We start from the raw sequence: 16,854 nt of genomic DNA on the forward strand, positions 1-16,854 counted from the left end.
CCCCGCCGCCGCTCCGCTACACGCCGCTGCGGAAGTGACGCACAGCGCTTCCGGCGCGCTGCGTGATGGAAAGGCGATGGTGGGTGGCTCTCGCGAGAGCGGGCGGCCCGGGGCATGCTGGGAAATGGAGTCCCCGTGCCCCGTGAGATCGAGCCCGCAGCAGCCGCCGAATCGAGCCCGGMCGCACCGGCAGCCCCGCGAACAGCCCGCCGTGAGCCCCAGGAGAGGCCTCCCCAGAGAGCTCGGCGGTACCGGCGCCTGCGGGTGGCGGAGCCGCAGTCCTCAAGCCCAGCACGGGACACGTACAAGTGCGTAGCCGGCTGCCTGCAAAGGGCCCCAAGCGCGGGCGCCTCGGGCCTTAGTGCCAGCTCGTCCCCCTCGTCTTCTTTCCGCGGCCTGCGGCACCTGCGTGGCCGAGCGCGACCCGCCTTGTGAAGGTTCACGAGTGACGCTGCCTCCTCCCGGCCCCGGCTGCTCGGAGCCACCACCCCGGGTCCCCGCCGCGGGAAACGCGGCTGCTCCCGCCGCGGAAGACACTGGCGGTTCCTGGAGGCCCCTCGGATGGAGAGTGCTCAGGTAACACCGGGACTGCTCGGCCCTTTCCGCGGAGGCACGGAGGAGCTCCGGGCTCCGTATGGCCTAGTGCAAGCGCTTCTCGCACGTGCTTTGGTCGAGGTTGCCATATTTCTGCCCGAGAAGGCAGCGTGACAGGTCGCGTGTCACCCGCATTCCTCCAACCCCTGGCCTGCCATGACAGCACCTGCGCGACGCCAACGCGCTTCTCAGCTTCTCGGCCCCGCGGGGCCGCCGTACAACAGGCCGCTCGGCCTGCTGGGAGTTGTAGTCCGCGCGCGGCGGCGGCGCACGTCGGGAGGCGTAGTCCGGACGGCGCCCCCTGCAGGCCGGGCGGGTCCTCCCGCCGCCAGTGTCCCGGGACGGGGGAGATGCGGGGGTCGCCAGGCGGGACGCGGGGACCCGGGGGGGCGGGGGGAGCGGCGGGCAGAGCCGCGCGGCCCCTCGCGCCGCCGTCCCGGGGCTCGCCCCGGCGGCGAGTCACGTGGGCAAGGCGCGGCGAGGCGGCCGGGCCGCCATGGTGTGCGCTTAGCCGGTGACGGAGGGGCCGCCGCTCGGGTAGGTGGCCGGGGGGGGCGGCGGGAGCGCGGGCGCCGGGGGCGGCTGCTTCCCCCAGGCGGGGAGGGGGCGGCCCCGGGGGCGGCACCGGCCCCCCCCACCCCCACCGGTGACTCGGCGGTACCGGAGCCGCCCGGTGCCGGTGGGACCGGGACCAGGAGCGGGCCCGGCCGGCGGCAGCGCCGGGCTCGGCCCTCGCGCTGGGGGGCTTCGGCGGCCGCGGGCTCTCAGCTACCGAGCCTCATCCCTGCGGAGCTTCCCAAAAAAGACGGGCAAAACTGCCTTGTTTTGCCTTCCGTACTATGGAAAGGCCTGGAAAGAAACAGATCCTGCAGGTTTGGGGGAAGCTTTGCTGGGAATCCGGGGATAATCCATGAGTTTTGTTAAAAGAACATGTTCCCTGCAGGTTAGAGCACACACGAGACCACCGCAGTGTCTGCTGCCTCATCGCGGCAGCGCTCGGGCGGGTAGATCTGCCCCGGCGCCACGGGGTAACTCTGCCCTTCAGTCACCGCAGCAGCCCCGGCTCCCCAGCACCAGAGCCTGGCCACCGAATAAATAAGATGAATATCCAGCAAATCTCATTTCCCGATTAGGAACAGCAAAAGTAGCACTAGAYGATCAAATTCTTAAGATGATGAAGCCCCATGAGAAAGCATTTTGGCACCATGTTGAACATTTGTTATTACAACTTCTCTTTAGCAGCGTTTGGCCATGGACCACCTACTAGAAACTTTGCATTTCTACAAATTTGGGCGTGCCACAAAAAGGAAAGTGGCAACTCCTGGATAAGGTGGAATATTAAAGTTACAAGCTCATATTCTTTAGTTATAGAATGGTTTAAGGTTTTTCTTATCCTTATTTRTCTAAATATAAACAGCAGTTTGGCAATATGATGTGTTTTACTCTCAATATACATTAGAAGCAGTTTGTATTAGGTTTGGAAAAAGACATCGGTTTACTTCTGGGAAAAAAAAAAGTGTGTGGCACAGGTTTGTGAAATAGGGTGATTTGCAAAAACTGTTTCCAAAGTTGCTTTCAAGTTTCCTCCCCTACGTCAGGCAAAATACTCATCCTAAAAATCAAAAATGACTTAGAAAGTTCATCTTGGAGAAACGCACTTGCATATTTCCATTCTTAACGCACAGAAAGATGGTACATGTTGACCTAGGGAAAGCCTATCTCAGATCACAGAATTTTATAAACAGTCCCAGACGTCTTAGTTCCTTTCTTACTGTGGGGAGTAGAGTCGAAAAGAATCTTTTGGGCCAATTCCCTCATTTGTGGCAGGTTTCTTTAGTGAAATTGTGTTTCAGGAAGCATTTTCTTGCACGTTTACAAAGGCATGGAGGGGTAGTTCTGGAACAAGCACTGCTAAGCAAAGCTTCTGGTTTTCCTTCACCCCTTCTCCTTTCTCATTTTCTTCAAAAGGAACAGAACTCACTTATCTACATATATGGGTTTACTCAGTTGTGCTCTGCTGCAACCAAAGTTGTAAGTGCCTTATTACAAATCATTATAGGGCCAGTTAATTATTCCAGTATTTGCATTCCRGTTCAAGTGAAGTTTCACTTTGCAGTTTACATTTTTTTGGGCCTCACATCTGTTTTTAAACTGCTCTTGGCGGTCACCCAGCTGCCTTCGCGCTCCGCACGGTCCCAGACGAGCGGATCTGTTTGTTTGCCTGCCCTTTACCCTGCTAAAGCTCTGGTGCTCGGCCAGGTTCTGCCTGTTTGTGTTTGCAGGCCCCGCGAGTCAGCACGACCAGCACTCGGCCCTCGTCCCATGTCTTGCCTTCTTGCAGGCCCTCAGCTGAGGCCTGACTTTGGTCTGAATTCCTTTACACACCATGACGAGGTGAATATCCTTCATTTCCTTCAATACGCCCGTGCTTCTAAGCATCTCATCTGTTAGGATCAGCATGCAAGTCTGGTTGGTCTGCAGTAGAAAAAATCTRGAAAGATGGCTTATAAGAAAGAGGAAAGAGATGCCATTGAGAGGCTTCAGCAAGCTTGAAGAATGCATCAACAGGAACTACATAAATTTCAACAGCAGCAGGAACAAACTCATGGTGTGTACAGGCTGGGGACAAGTCTAACTAGAGATAAGCTTTATATTAGAAAAGCCTAAGCAGTCTTGGTGGGCCAGATGATTGGGAGTCAGCAGAGCAACTTCCCTGCAGTGAGGACTAGCTGCATACTCCGATGTGTTATGAAGATCATTCCCTGCTGGTCAAGGAAAGTGATTATTTCCCCTCTGTTCAGCACTTCTGAGTCCAAATCTGGAGTACTCTGCCCAGCCTTGATATCCATAGTAAGAGAAAAAAAAAACTTTTGCAAGTTCAGTGGAGCTTCATCATATGGGGCAGGATCCCATACAGGGAGATGTGCAAGGYGAGGGAGCTGGCTTTGCTCCTCGCAGAGACAAGACTGAGCAGGGAGCCAGTTGCTGTTTTTAAGTCTAAGAGGTGGTTGTGGAAGAGAGAGACACTTCCTGGAGGTGCCCAGCATAAGTTCAAGAAGTAATAGCTGTAAATTGTAGCAAAGGAAACACAGGATAAAGAAGAAAAATCCACAAAATATTTAAGCACTGAGAGAGTTCTCTGAGTGTCACCAAGGATGAGGAATCCATTCTCAACTATGTAAATCTGACCTAATTTTGAAGTTTGCCCTACTTTTTGAGCAGGAGATTGGACTAGAGGTTTCCAAAGGTTCATGTGAGCCAAAATTATTCCGTTATCTTCAGAAAGCAGGGGACCACCACCAACTTCCAACCAGCTGTCCATCTGGCAAAGGCTAAGCAGGATTTGGATACTAGACACCTGCAAGTCCAAGGCTGCAGCCTGGTCACGGCTGAGACAACGTCACAGTGTTCACACCTCTTTGTACAGCAACACAACCGACAGTCAGGAGCTCTTCCGTAGAAAAATGGTTGGGTTTCTATAGAAACTAACTTGATTGCTCCCTCCCRGCTCCCAGCAAGGCTGCACAACCTTAGACAAAGACTAAAGCATCACCGTTTGACRTGGGTGCTAGTGGGAGAGACAGCAGATGCTTGGTTAGGTGTATATCATACCCTATAGATCATGCAGTATCAGTAACATAATAGTTGAGCGCTCCAGGTTGTCTACAGTACMTTTAAAGCACATGATCAGAGCACATCACAGCTCACAGCATGTGGAGAACTAAGGCTGGAAATACCCACACGTTGGCAGCCTCAGGATCCGGGGCATGTGCTCAGACCTGGCTCTTGGAAAGTGCTCCCAGGTACAAGGGCTTCCTTGGGGAAGCAGGTGTGCATTAAGTGCATGCTATAGATCATCTCATTTTTTTTGAGTATTTTTTTACTGGAGCAGCACACAAACCTCTTGGTGTTACAATTACTCTGCACTCAAAAATTCACATAAGGCAGATACTGTGTTCTCCACGCCACACCTATTTTACTAAGTCTTCAACCTTTCCCTATTAAAGCTGAGGTGCACTTAAGAGCACACCACATTCTTAAAAAGGATGAGCATTTTCAGCGAACCAAGAGCCCACCAGCCYCTCATCTTCTTGCTTTTGTACAATCCAGACACAGTCCCTCCCCTCAGCTCATCCTGCCCCAGTGCCACTCTCAACAATCCATTTATCTTGACCAACCACCTCAGAAGGCTCTGAAGTGCCCTGTCATGGAGCACGACCTTCCCTCCTTCCCACCCTCCTTCCCTCCTTCCTTCCCTCCCTCCTCATAAACCAACAATGCCACCTGCCTTTGCTTTGGACACTATAGGGAAGCTTCCTGCCCACAGCACAATAAACATGTTTTTATATTTCTTGGTGTTGTCTAGACAGCTCCTTCCTCGCTGCCTGTAACTGAATACCTTGCAGTGCTTCGAGAGCTTTCCAGTGCTGCATCCACTATCCATGGCTGGCACAGTTAAACAATGCTCTCATTTCTTCTTTGTTCGAATTTGCTGGATTTGCTCTGCTTTTGCTTCTCTGACTATTGGTAACCCCTTGTGACTATTGCTTTTATCACTAAGCTATTTCCCAGGGGCACAGGAGGAGAGGTTATTTGAACTGCATCTTAAGCAAGCATATCTGCTAAGTTATTTCCTTTTGCTAATATGGTTTTTGGTTTGTTTGCTTGTGCTCTTACAACTGAATAGGTTCCATCAGATCTAATTACCACAACTTCTCATATGCTTCAAATGCAACGGGAAAGGGTAAACTACAGGATGAGAGGAATCATGAGATTTTGAGATTTTAACCACTGGCATGAAACACAGTGACTTCCAGCTATCTCCTGACAGGTATTTCCCCATATGGCATAGGGAGCTTGTGTTGTGCAAAGGGCAGCAGTAGAAAAGGGATAACCAGCCCCACCACCAACACTGGAGGAGCTACTGCCCACACAGGGAATCACAGTGAAATAAAAAGTAGCTGTGTGTACTAGCTTCAAGTAGTCACAATTAAGATTTCRAAGCCTGAAGTTTCATACTGTGTCTTACAGAATGGCAGAGGGAAATGTGCTCAATTAGGGAAAACTGAAAAAGCAAAGATAAGGAGAGATTAGAGCTTTGAGATACTGTGGTTAATTATTAAGAGAAAAATTGAAGGTGCGGTTTATATTGCAGCAAAGTTACCCAAGTATATTAGGCGAAGAGAAATTCAGAAAAAAATTATTCCAGCTCTGTCTTTTGCTATAAATGATACAAAAAGGCAAGGGAAACAAGGGGTTCTTGCTATGGTCTGGGAAGTGAAACGCTTGCTCAGATACAACTATCCCCAGATGCTGCATACCCTGACTCTTGGCCTAAAAACCTAGAGTCACAACACTTGTTTCAGATACCAAGTCCTGTCCATTTGGTATATTGATATTAGCCTGTCTGTTGCCAGGACTGTCGTTCAGAGTTATTTCTCTGTGGTGGAACTGCATTTCATGTCTCTCCATTGTACTAAGARTGGCTTTGATTTATTTGCCCTGACAGGCGGGCCAGAGCACCATTYGGGAAGCCAAAGGCACAAACCTTTGCTGATTCTGTTGTCTCACACATCTCATTCTGCTGCAGCTGGTGGCTGAGCATTCCTGCCTGGGATGGCGGAGGATCAGGAGCTGACTCAGCCACACAAAGCTCCGCTCGAGCCCTCCCTTCAGCAGCGCTCCAGCAACACGTACCGCAGTGCAGAGCACTCGCAAGCCTTGCTCAGCGGCTTGGTGTCTCTCCGAGACAGCAGCATCCTCTTCGATGTCGTGCTGGTAGTGGAAGAGAAGCCTATTGAAGCCCATCGCATACTTCTCGCTGCATCCTGTGACTATTTCAGGTATGCTCCCAGAGACAAGCAGCAACAAGCTTGTGTCTGAATGTAACCCAAACCACAGCGTCCATATCTCCTGTCTTAGTGCCATCACGCCTCTGAATGTGAAATGAGATCCAGAAGATAGAGTTGGATGCATTTCAAAATTTTAAATAGAGTCTTATTCATCTTGCTTTGATGTCTCTGTAAAAATAAAGCTCTTGTTACACTGAGCTTACCTCGGTAAATTCGCAGCCTGCAGTGCCTGGGGGTATATAAAGAAGAAAGGCTGTCTTAAAGCATCTTCTGCATAAATGTACTCTGGGTGGCTTTTAACATATTCCTACCATTGTAAGACTTCAACAGTTCCAGTGGTCATTTCATACTCCAAAACACGTCACTGGAGCTGACTGGCTCACCCCTCTGTCACGTGCCTCTAGCAGAGCTTTCTCGCTGCTCACCCAGGCACTCCTTTGGTCACTGACTAGCAGTTTCTTGAACTGGCTTTCAGTGGGAAAAATCATCATGTTTCATTGAAAAATCATCATGTTTCATGTCTAAAGGCAGTCCAGGTAAACTGTTAACAGCCTGCAACTTCTAACTGGAAGAAGAATTGTTCCTCCTAACTGGAAGAAGCTTAGAAAAAAACTCCTGAAGTCCCAGGTTATTCTGCTTTTCCCTCTGCCACCTCCTAGCTGTTTGTTTCTACTCACTGATTGTCCCTATGAATTGGGTTTGCATTTAAGTCCTGCTAGGAATTACATCTTTCAGATAGTTCCTACTGTTTCCTACAGAATGAAGACTGTTTTCTTAGATACTAAAAGCCTATATTCTTGTATCTTTAGTTAAAAAGAAGTGCTAATCCTATAAAACTTTTTTATTTCTGAGTATTTTGGATGTTCGCTGGACAACATAGAAAAAAGCAACTGAATATAGCTTTAATTTGAACCTTCCATAGCATGTACCATTGTCTTTTTTCAGAGGAATGTTCGCAGGAGGATTGAGAGAGATGGAACAGGATGAAGTTCGTATCCATGGCATCTCCTACAATGCAATGTGTAAAATCCTCAACTTCATTTACACTTCTGAACTGGAACTCAGTGTGAACAATGTGCAAGAAACCTTAGCTGCAGCATGTCAGCTTCAGGTGAGACACTGGGAGATATGAAAAAATAAAAGCAAGAAACAGCAATAATGGAAGAAAGAAACATGGTTATCTGGTGGGTGGAGGCTTAGAGGGTGAATGAAACTATTAGAAGAGGGTTTGCTTTTCCAATGGTTCTGATGAGAGTTTCTTTCGGATGCTGTATCCACTGGAACGAGCTATGGAAAGGCAGGAAAAATGAATGAGTGGCTGTACATCTCATTCATGCCAGTTTTCTTATTGTTTACAAATCTTTACTAGTTCATCTAGAGAAGTATTTTATAGGACTCACTTATCCTGACCTGCTTTTGAAAGCTCCCCTAGGGTGTGATTTGTTTGGTTGATCTTTACACATTTAGCAACACTGTGTTAGCGGAGGGAGTGGTGGGCAACAGTTACTTGTCCATTTGCCAAGAGTCCCTCTTGCCAGATACAACTTCAAACTGTACTCAGAAAACAACACCTAATACTAATTTTCCTTTCAAATGGCTTCCTACACACTGGAGCGGTGCACTCTAGCATGTTATTTTGTTATATATAATCTTTGACACACTACGTGCTCTGAGAGAACAGCTCATGGAGCCGCCACATACCTGAATTTSTCCACATTCTTCATGCCTTCCCTTTACATGTCTGTGTCACAGACATCCTKCACCTTGGTGGCATGCCAACACGCCAAGTGGCTTGACTATCCAGTGCTCCATGTCCCCTGGAAGACACATTACTGCTGCACCTGAATCCAAACTCTTAGGTTTGTAGTAAAGAAAACAGTATGGCTAAAGGATCTGTTTCATATTCATCTACAAACCTAGACTGGGTTAGTATTTTTCTCTTGSAAAAGGTAAATCAGACACAAGTGGATGTAGTGGTGAGATCCTCTGAGCAGAGCAGTGTTCTTGGGAACAACTTTCTTACAGTCTTCCCAGGCTTGTAGTCCTGTCCTGTGACCTGTCTCTTGAGTGTAAGGCAAGTAGTGTCTGAAATAATGAATCTTCTCTTTTGCAGATTCCAGAAGTCATTAAGTTCTGTTGTGATTTTCTCATGTCCTGGGTAGATGAAGAGAACATCCTGGATGTCTATAGATTAGCTGATCATTATGACTTGAGACATTTGAGTGATCAGCTGGACTCTTATATTTTGAAAAATTTTGTAGCCTTCTCGAAGACACAAATGTACCGTCAGCTCCCCTTCCAGAAGGTCTACTCCCTTCTCAGCAGCAACCGGTTGGAGGTTAACTATGAGAATGAGGTTTATGAAGGAGCCCTTCTTTATCATTATTCTCCAGAGCAACTGGAGACAGATCAGATTTCCCTAATGGAGCCCCCTAAACTACTTGAGACAGTTCGTTTTCCTCTGATGGAACCCCAGATCCTGCAAAGGCTTCACGACAAATTAAGTCCATGTCCTTTAAAAGAAAAAGTAGCAGATGCACTAATGTACCACAAGAATGAATGTCTTCAGCCAATGCTCCAGAGCTCRCAGACACAGCTGAGATCGGAGTTCCAGTGTGTAGTGGGATTTGGTGGGATGCATTCTACTCCATCCATAGTCCTCAGTGACCAAGCCAAGTACCTGAACCCCTTGCTGGGAGAGTGGAGGCACTTTACAGCTCCACTAGCCCCTCGAATGTCCAACCAGGGGATTGCTGTTCTCAATAATTTTGTGTATTTAATTGGAGGAGACAACAACGTACGTGGTTTTCGAGCGGAGTCGAGGTGTTGGAGGTAAGACAAAGATAATTCTGCTACCATTTTTACTACCTGCCTGTTGCCGTTCTCTGAGTCAGTAAGTCACGAGCAGCCAGCACATTTGCTGGCCAAGAGATGAGGAAATGAACAGAGGCCTCACTGAAAAAAACCACAAGAAATATAGAAATAAACCTCTTAGTAACAAGAGGCTTCCAGCTGTGTTTATGCGACAAAGCCAACCCTGAAGGGGTAGAAGCAGCTATTCCTATTACATTCATTCATTACATTATTACATTAGTCATTACATTACATTTGTATTACATACACTACCTTCTCTATCTTGTTGGAAGGGGGAGTACTCSAAGTATGAGTTATACCAATAACTGGGATTCTCTGAAAGTTCTCTCTCTGTGAGCATTTCTGGTCCCAATAGGAAGAGATCTGGTTAGTTTTAAATAAAACACTGTTATTAGTTGATTACTGCGAATTTGGGTGCACGATAGCAGCATTCCAGAGTTTTTTCGGTTCTGCTGTGCCAGAGAGAAGAGCACAGTGAAGGATCAATTTTAGATCTTAGTGCCCATTATATTGCAAAGAGATATCAACCCTTTTATTTTTGTATTGCGGTCATTTTTGGTAGTTTTAGCAGAGCTACCCTTATCTTACAGCATAAATAGTCTGACTACACTTTCAGAAGTTGCAAGTGATTTTCTCTTTAACTAAAATTTCTAGACTAAATAGATATTTTGAATGGCAAATTAATAATGAGGAACTGTTGGAGCAGATATTTGGGGAAAGAATGAAAGAGCTACAAAATGTTTATGCTCATCTTGACCCCTTTAAGATGCAGATGCAGAGCTTGTGGCATTTTCAGACTTGTAATTGTAGACTGGCTTTGTRTAAGCAGAGATTTGATATATGACCTGACAGCAGTGCATAAGATCATGGAAAAAACTAGGCTTTTACAGCATGATAATATCTGCTAAAATAATCTTCTAAAAATAGAATAAAGTACCTTTGCTAATAATAAAATGCTGACAGGGACAACTTTGACTCCAGTTAGAGCTGAGCTGAATTTCAGCCAAAGACTGAGTGTAGTAACCCACATCTGTGGTACTGTGTTGTGTTCCAGCAGTGATTCTGTGGCTAAGTGAATAACCGTGAGCCTTTTCCTTTGCAAGGTACGACCCAAGACACAACAGATGGTTCCAGATCCGGTCCCTACAGCAGGAGCACGCTGACCTCAGTGTTTGTGTGGTGGGTGACTATATATATGCTGTCGCCGGGCGAGATTACCACGAAGACCTGAGGGAAGTGGAGAGGTATGACCCTAAAAGCAACACTTGGGAATATGTGACTCCTCTGAAGAAGGAGGTAAGGAGTGCATTAGCCACACGCACCAACACACTGCCCCAGTACCTGCTGACATCTCTTTAGATGCTTTTTTCATGTGTAGCTTCCCATTTGCTGGTATTCAGATAAGAAAGACTAGCCTTTGTATGTGGGATAAACCAATATCAGGAGAGGAGAGGATGTATATCATTTCCATTTTGAGGTTAAATGCTTAATTTTCTTGTTTTCTCGTTGTTTTGCCCTGCAAACCTTTGTTGCATTCACTTTTAAAAACGTTTATAATCAATCATGCAGCCACCAGCAAGTTCCCCTTCCCTCTATAGCAGGCAAAATATGCTCGAAGAATTAGGAAATAGGACAAGTTTCTCAAAATCCTGACAACAAACCTCAGTCCCGATCAGAACAGATCACCCCTTAGTGAGAAGGTACTTCASTTTCTATAGACTGCCTAATTGTTGGACACAGAACAGTGACTAATTAAAGTTCAGATGGCAACAGCTTCTACAATGCAGCATCCCACCTCTGTCAACTMATTTGTTCATTTTGAGATATATCTCATTACTCATTTGAAATATATCACTGAGCAGCTATCCTGTGACATCAGTACCATTTGTCCTTCTAACACAGCAATTGCCAGATTAGCAGTCATGACCCCCGGAGCCAGGAAATGGTGTAGTGACAAGGGAATTGGTGTTTTGAGTGGTAAAGTTCAATGCAAAAAATTTCTAAAAAAGGCAAGAATTTCTATTCTTACATTAAAAGCGTAGCTAAAGGAGAAAGATATGAACAAACAACTGCYTGGTGAATCTTGGTTAGAGAAGAAAATTAAGATCCTAATAAATTTTTCAAGAAACTACTATGACTTCTACACATTTTAAAAGCTTTGTGGTAATATATCAGCACACGAGAATATCCGATTTCACAATGCTTCTCATTGAGAATCTTGAGATACTTAAAACGTAGGTTAAAGTCATTAAATGTTATTGCTTATCATATGTTTAAAAACATTATTGCCATTTTACATAATGGCTGCAGAGACAGAAGAGGATAAACAGCTTGCATGAGCTCAGAGATCATAAATGTGTGCCAGTGCTGGGAATAAAAACAGTTTTAAGATCCAATTGAGTGCTAAGTAGGTTATCTTGCCTTCCTGATAACACTGTAAATGCTTGTATAATACTTTCATCTTCAGCAGAAAGGCTTCCCAGCAGAAAAAAAAGGGGGAGAAAATAAATAGTATGAACAATATTCTATTAAGGAGCACTAGTGAATGAGAACCCACTGCAGCTCTTAAGATTTTGAAAATTTGTATGTATTTTATTCAGAATRTAAGCCTCACATATATAGATATATAATCACCTAGAAGGGAACTGTCTGTAAGATCCTCCTAGATAACGGTATCTGAGTAATTAATGAAAAATGCTGCTCCCTTAATGACTATGCCATTCCTTAAAACTAGGAAAAATACATAAATACAATTCTAATCTCTTGCCTTCCCATGTGSTGGTGCAGGTATATGCGCATGCTGGAGCAGCGCTGGAGGGGAAGATGTATATTACCTGTGGGAGGAGAGGAGAAGACTATTTGAAGGAACTACAATGTTATGACCCAAAGACTGATCGCTGGGACGTTTTAGCAGATGGCCCAGTCAGACGGGCTTGGCATGGGATGGCTGCACTGCTAGGAAAGCTCTATGTAATTGGAGGAAGCAACAATGACTCTGGCTACAGAAGGGATGTTCACCAGGTGAAAGCATCTAATAATTACTTTTTTTTTTCCTTCCAAGAGTCTGTTTCATGTGGATGTTGCACTCTGATGTCTTGCCTTCCACCCACTTAGTGCACATATAAACCTGCCTGCCCAGCACCAGCTACTGCATCAGCTGTGCTCCATTCGACTGAAAAGCAGTGATTTATCTGCTGCTGCCTGCCTCACACTCAGTGTCTAAGTCAAACAGCATTAAAGCTCTAGCACTTTGGGTTCCTAACAATTTTAAACCTTCTTTGAGGAATAACATTCTTCAATAGCAGAAGGGATTGGACAGCAATTGTGTAAGGTAGTAGAAGACACAGTGCCTGATAGTAAATGATGGTTCGAGAGAAGCATCTTGTGACTTRTTCCAGCCTCCAGAACAGCTGGAGAAAGGGCTAGCAGAAAGAAGACATGAAAAGTAACTGCTTTAATAAAGAAGTGAAGATAGCAGAATTAAATCCAGCTCAAAGTACCTGAATGATCAGAAAGATGCTTACAAATAAATGGAATTAGCCTAGTAGGTATTCAATAGAATCTGAAATGTCCCTGTATGCTGCAGGGACAGCCTACCAGATCCACTGTAGCACAGCCTTCTCCATATGTCCCGGCACATTTTTCACTAACGCAAACAGATGCTCTGTGTCTGAGCCCCTGTTAGCATCTGTCCCCAGCATTTTCACTTCTTTGGATGACATACAACTGTTAGCACAGCAGCACAGTCAGAAGCTGTGAATCAGAGTTTTGTGGCAACCACACAGGCCTTCTACTGAGCAGAGGACTTCTGCATGCTGTTGTGCTCTCCCCATTAGCAACACCCTCTCAAAAGATTGGTGACATTGCCAGACTACGTAAATATTTGGTTATGGGATTAATTTGTCTGTCACTGAGATACAAGTTTCTTCATAGCTAATCTCTTTCTTATTTTTTTTTTACAGGTTGCCTGCTATAAGCCAAGCACTGATCAGTGGACAAACGTATGCCCACTGCCTGCAGGACATGGAGAGCCAGGTATTGCTGTCTTAGACAACAGGATCTACGTCTTGGGAGGCAGATCTCACAACAGAGGGATCCGCATGGACTACGTCCACATTTACGATGCAGAGAGAGACTGTTGGGAGGAAGGTCCTCAGCTGGAGGACGATATTTCTGGGATGGCTGCCTGCGTCCTGACTTTGCCCAGGGCTATTTTAATGGACACAGAAAAATGGTACTCAGAATGGCATGCAGACCACCTGCAGAATCACCTTGACTTTCCTTGGGAAGTTATGAGTGTGTCAGACTGGGAGGAATTTGACAGCTCAAGTGAAGATTAGAGAATTTTAATATTTATTTTTTTTGCCAGCAGATGAGGATATTAAAGCTTGGAGAAAATATTTAGAGATTTTATATGTCTTTCTTATTATAAACATAAATCACTATTTAAGGGTTTGAAAAATGAGTGTTCTGCCTACAATGCTATTCACAATCAATATCTGCCCATCTGCAAGTGTTATGCACAAAATGCCACTTACAGTTGATATCTGCCAGAAAGCAACGTTTTTAACATAACCACAGAATTGCCTTTTTTTCCCTGTTAAATAATAGAAATTCTCTTCCTGTGAAGGGACTTTATCAGCCTTCAGCATGGACAGAAATAAAGACACAGAAGGCTCAGCTTGACTAGCTTCTTTCCTTCCARCTTTTAGCTTGAAATAGGTTTTCAAAGTGTTTTTTCTTTTTGGTAATAAAACCTTCTAGCCAGCCTAACATAGGGAGACAAGACCTAGTGTCTCCCTCCTGTGCCAGGTGTCAGACAGCTCGATTGGTTTTTCAGCAAAACCGAACATGCAGAAGCAGGAACAGTARCAAGAAAGTCTGAACCTTTATCTCATCTGGGCATGCAGCCATCCTCCTAACTGGGCTAGAGTCTGTGATCTGACACCCACTCCCCAACTTCTATCCTGCAGCTTCTGTCAGCACAGTGGAAAGAAGATTTCTGTGTGCAGACTACAGCCATCTCATCATTCAGCTCTCAGACACGTTTGTTCACAAGCATAAATTAATAAATCCTTGTCAGAATCCTTTTACTTTTTAACTATTGACTCAGTTTTATTAACCATGATGTGGTATCTAAAGGTTGCTGAGGTTAATTAGGTCCTATATTGGTATATTGCTATCAGTGAAGTTACACCAGCTTGTGAAATGACCCATTTTTTAATAGTCTGTGCTTTAGAAAAGCATACAGAGAGCAGAAATTGGTTTACCACAATATATATATTTAAAACATTTAACAAGGAGATAACTGGCAATAGTGAAGATTACAGTGAACCAAGACCCCATGCTAGCTTAAATACTGTACAGGAAAACAGGAAAATAACACCRTACCACTGCAGCCCAGAATGATCCTGCACAGTAAAGCCTTTCTTCATTAAAATAATTGGCTGCTGGCTACCATCTTGCTTGGCATTAGTTTAGAAGCTGATTTCAATCTGAACCAATGTGACATCTGAGCAGTGGGGGATCCTTCCTCTTGGATGGGCAGGAAGTAATCAGTGCCTCCAGAAAATCATGACCGAATAGCTATAGCTCTCATTAAATCTTACAGCAATAATGAGGCTTCAATAAAAGGGTGAAAACAAAATGATAATCAGAATGATGCACTGTAGTTAATTATCATCACGCTGCGACAAAGAGGCTGTGCAGTGACCTGCCACTATAGAGAAATGGAAGTTCCTAGATATAAAACCACTTAGGGGAATATTGCTTATGGAAACAAAGATGATTTCAAGGTAGACCTAGTTGGCTCTAAACAAGTGGACAGTACTTCTGGAAAAGATTCAGGAGGATTTGTGCAATTCTTTTAATAAACCCAACAGCTTTTCCTTGATAAGAGGGAGTTCTTCGATTTTTTTTCCTCCAGCACTGCTAGTTTTCACCTCCATCTCTGAATCCCTGCCAACTGGCAAATAAAGCAGAAGACTTGGTAAACGCAGAAACCCTGCACGTAAGCTTCTCCAGCAAGTCCTTTTTGGTAACAAATTGCATGTAGACTATATTCTTAGTATGAAAGAATTAAACATAGCTCTCATATCAGTAGAAATCTTTGATTTGGGCATCACTATTTGSAGCCTTCATGTGCTGCAGTGGCACATGAATTTGCTTTGTCTGCAAAACATGAGCTTGGCATTCAGTACTTTAATGGTGCAGTTATATTCTACACCCAACTGTTCTAACTAAACCATAAATCTAGCTGCAGGCTAAGGGTACCTCCTGCAGTGCATTTTACATTTTAACTGCCCCTTCTAGAAAGAACAGCAATACCTTACAAATGAAAATGCTTTATACACTCGCTCAGTAACAAAAAGGTAATGCTTCCTTATCTGCCTTCTGTTTCCTTTTCCCATATAAACCACTAGAGGGTATTATAAACTATTGCATATAGGTTAATTTTTRGATGACATAGGAGAATAGAAGATATTTGTGAGTAATTACTGAGCTGAGGAAACATCTTGTAATAACTCCTGTTTTCATCTTTTCCAGCTTCTCTCTATCACTCCTTCAGTACTTGAATATTAATTGCAGATATTTTCAGGTGATCATCAGTTTTCTTATTCACTAGTCAGCATATGCAATTTTGTAATTGCATTTTTTTGTTAAATGATCTAGCTTGATACTGCACAAAGCAAATCAATACAAGTACATTCTTTTTTTCTTAAAGCAGTATTTCTTGGACAAAATTGTTAAACTTTTTTCTATTTTTTTCATCTACTGATAAAATGCAGCTAAATTACATCAACTAAAGATAAGAGCAGGTGTTATGCATTTTAATTTGGCAAAAATAAAACTTCACCCCAAGAATTTGATTTTATTTGGGGTGTATTGTACCTGTCCAAAGTTGTAGCACATAGTACTTTACCTGCACATATTTTATTTAGGTAGAAAACAAAAGAGTTTAATGTAATTCAAACCAATCTAATCATTTATCAGTGGTTCACTTTTTAGGCTAACACATAGGCAAAACAATAATAAAATTGTTTTGCTCTAGAATTGGCACTTTTATTCAAATTGACAGCTGTAAAGAACTTAGTTGTTCTTATTTACTGCAGTTACATAGAGAAAGAAACTATAGGAGAGCCTRCACATTGCTGTGCTGAGCCATGATTACTATAGATCATTTTGTCTACCACGGATGATACGTCAGGAGCCTTCACAAGCCTACTGACGTGTTATTTTAAGCTGCACTCACGTGGATTTTGGGCTGATTCTTCTTATTACTTTTTTTTTTTTAAATAAAATCTGTCGCCTAAATATGCCAGTCTTGTCTCTTACAGTAAGCAGCATTCCTTTTTTCCTTTTTCCCTTTTTTTTTTTTTTTTTTCCCAAGCACTGATTCCTCTAACACAGTAGTATAGTATAAGACCTCAAATACAGATGGAGAATGAATTAATAAAGCTTTAAATCATTTGTGGTCTGCAGGAGAACAGCCACACAATTCTTTCAGAACTAAGTGATCAAAAATGCAAACACT

At 44.3% G+C, this 16,854-nt stretch overlaps 1 protein-coding gene across 2 annotated transcripts; it reads left to right on the forward strand.

The window, feature by feature from the left end:
• Nucleotides 1–521: 521 nt before the first annotated feature.
• Nucleotides 522–14,368, forward strand: KLHL22 (kelch like family member 22). 2 transcript variants are annotated; one of them, XM_026037749.1, is made up of 7 exons: nt 522–576; nt 6,185–6,437; nt 7,392–7,557; nt 8,560–9,278; nt 10,424–10,616; nt 12,108–12,341; nt 13,283–14,368. In XM_026037749.1, the coding sequence occupies exons 2-7, from the start codon at nt 6,211–6,213 to the stop codon at nt 13,658–13,660; spliced, it is 1,917 nt and encodes a 638-aa protein (XP_025893534.1). In that variant the 5' UTR covers nt 522–576; nt 6,185–6,210; the 3' UTR covers nt 13,661–14,368. The 2 variants fall into 2 exon arrangements, with proteins under 2 accessions (XP_025893534.1, XP_025893533.1); XM_026037748.1 differs by lacking the exon at nt 522–576 and having other exon boundaries at nt 5,980–6,437.
• Nucleotides 14,369–16,854: the final 2,486 nt, after the last annotated feature.

This window comes from Nothoprocta perdicaria, unplaced genomic scaffold (assembly GCF_003342845.1).
Source record: "Nothoprocta perdicaria isolate Ctin4 unplaced genomic scaffold, notPer1 scaffold_2, whole genome shotgun sequence".
NCBI classification, from domain to species: Eukaryota; Metazoa; Chordata; class Aves; order Tinamiformes; family Tinamidae; genus Nothoprocta; species Nothoprocta perdicaria.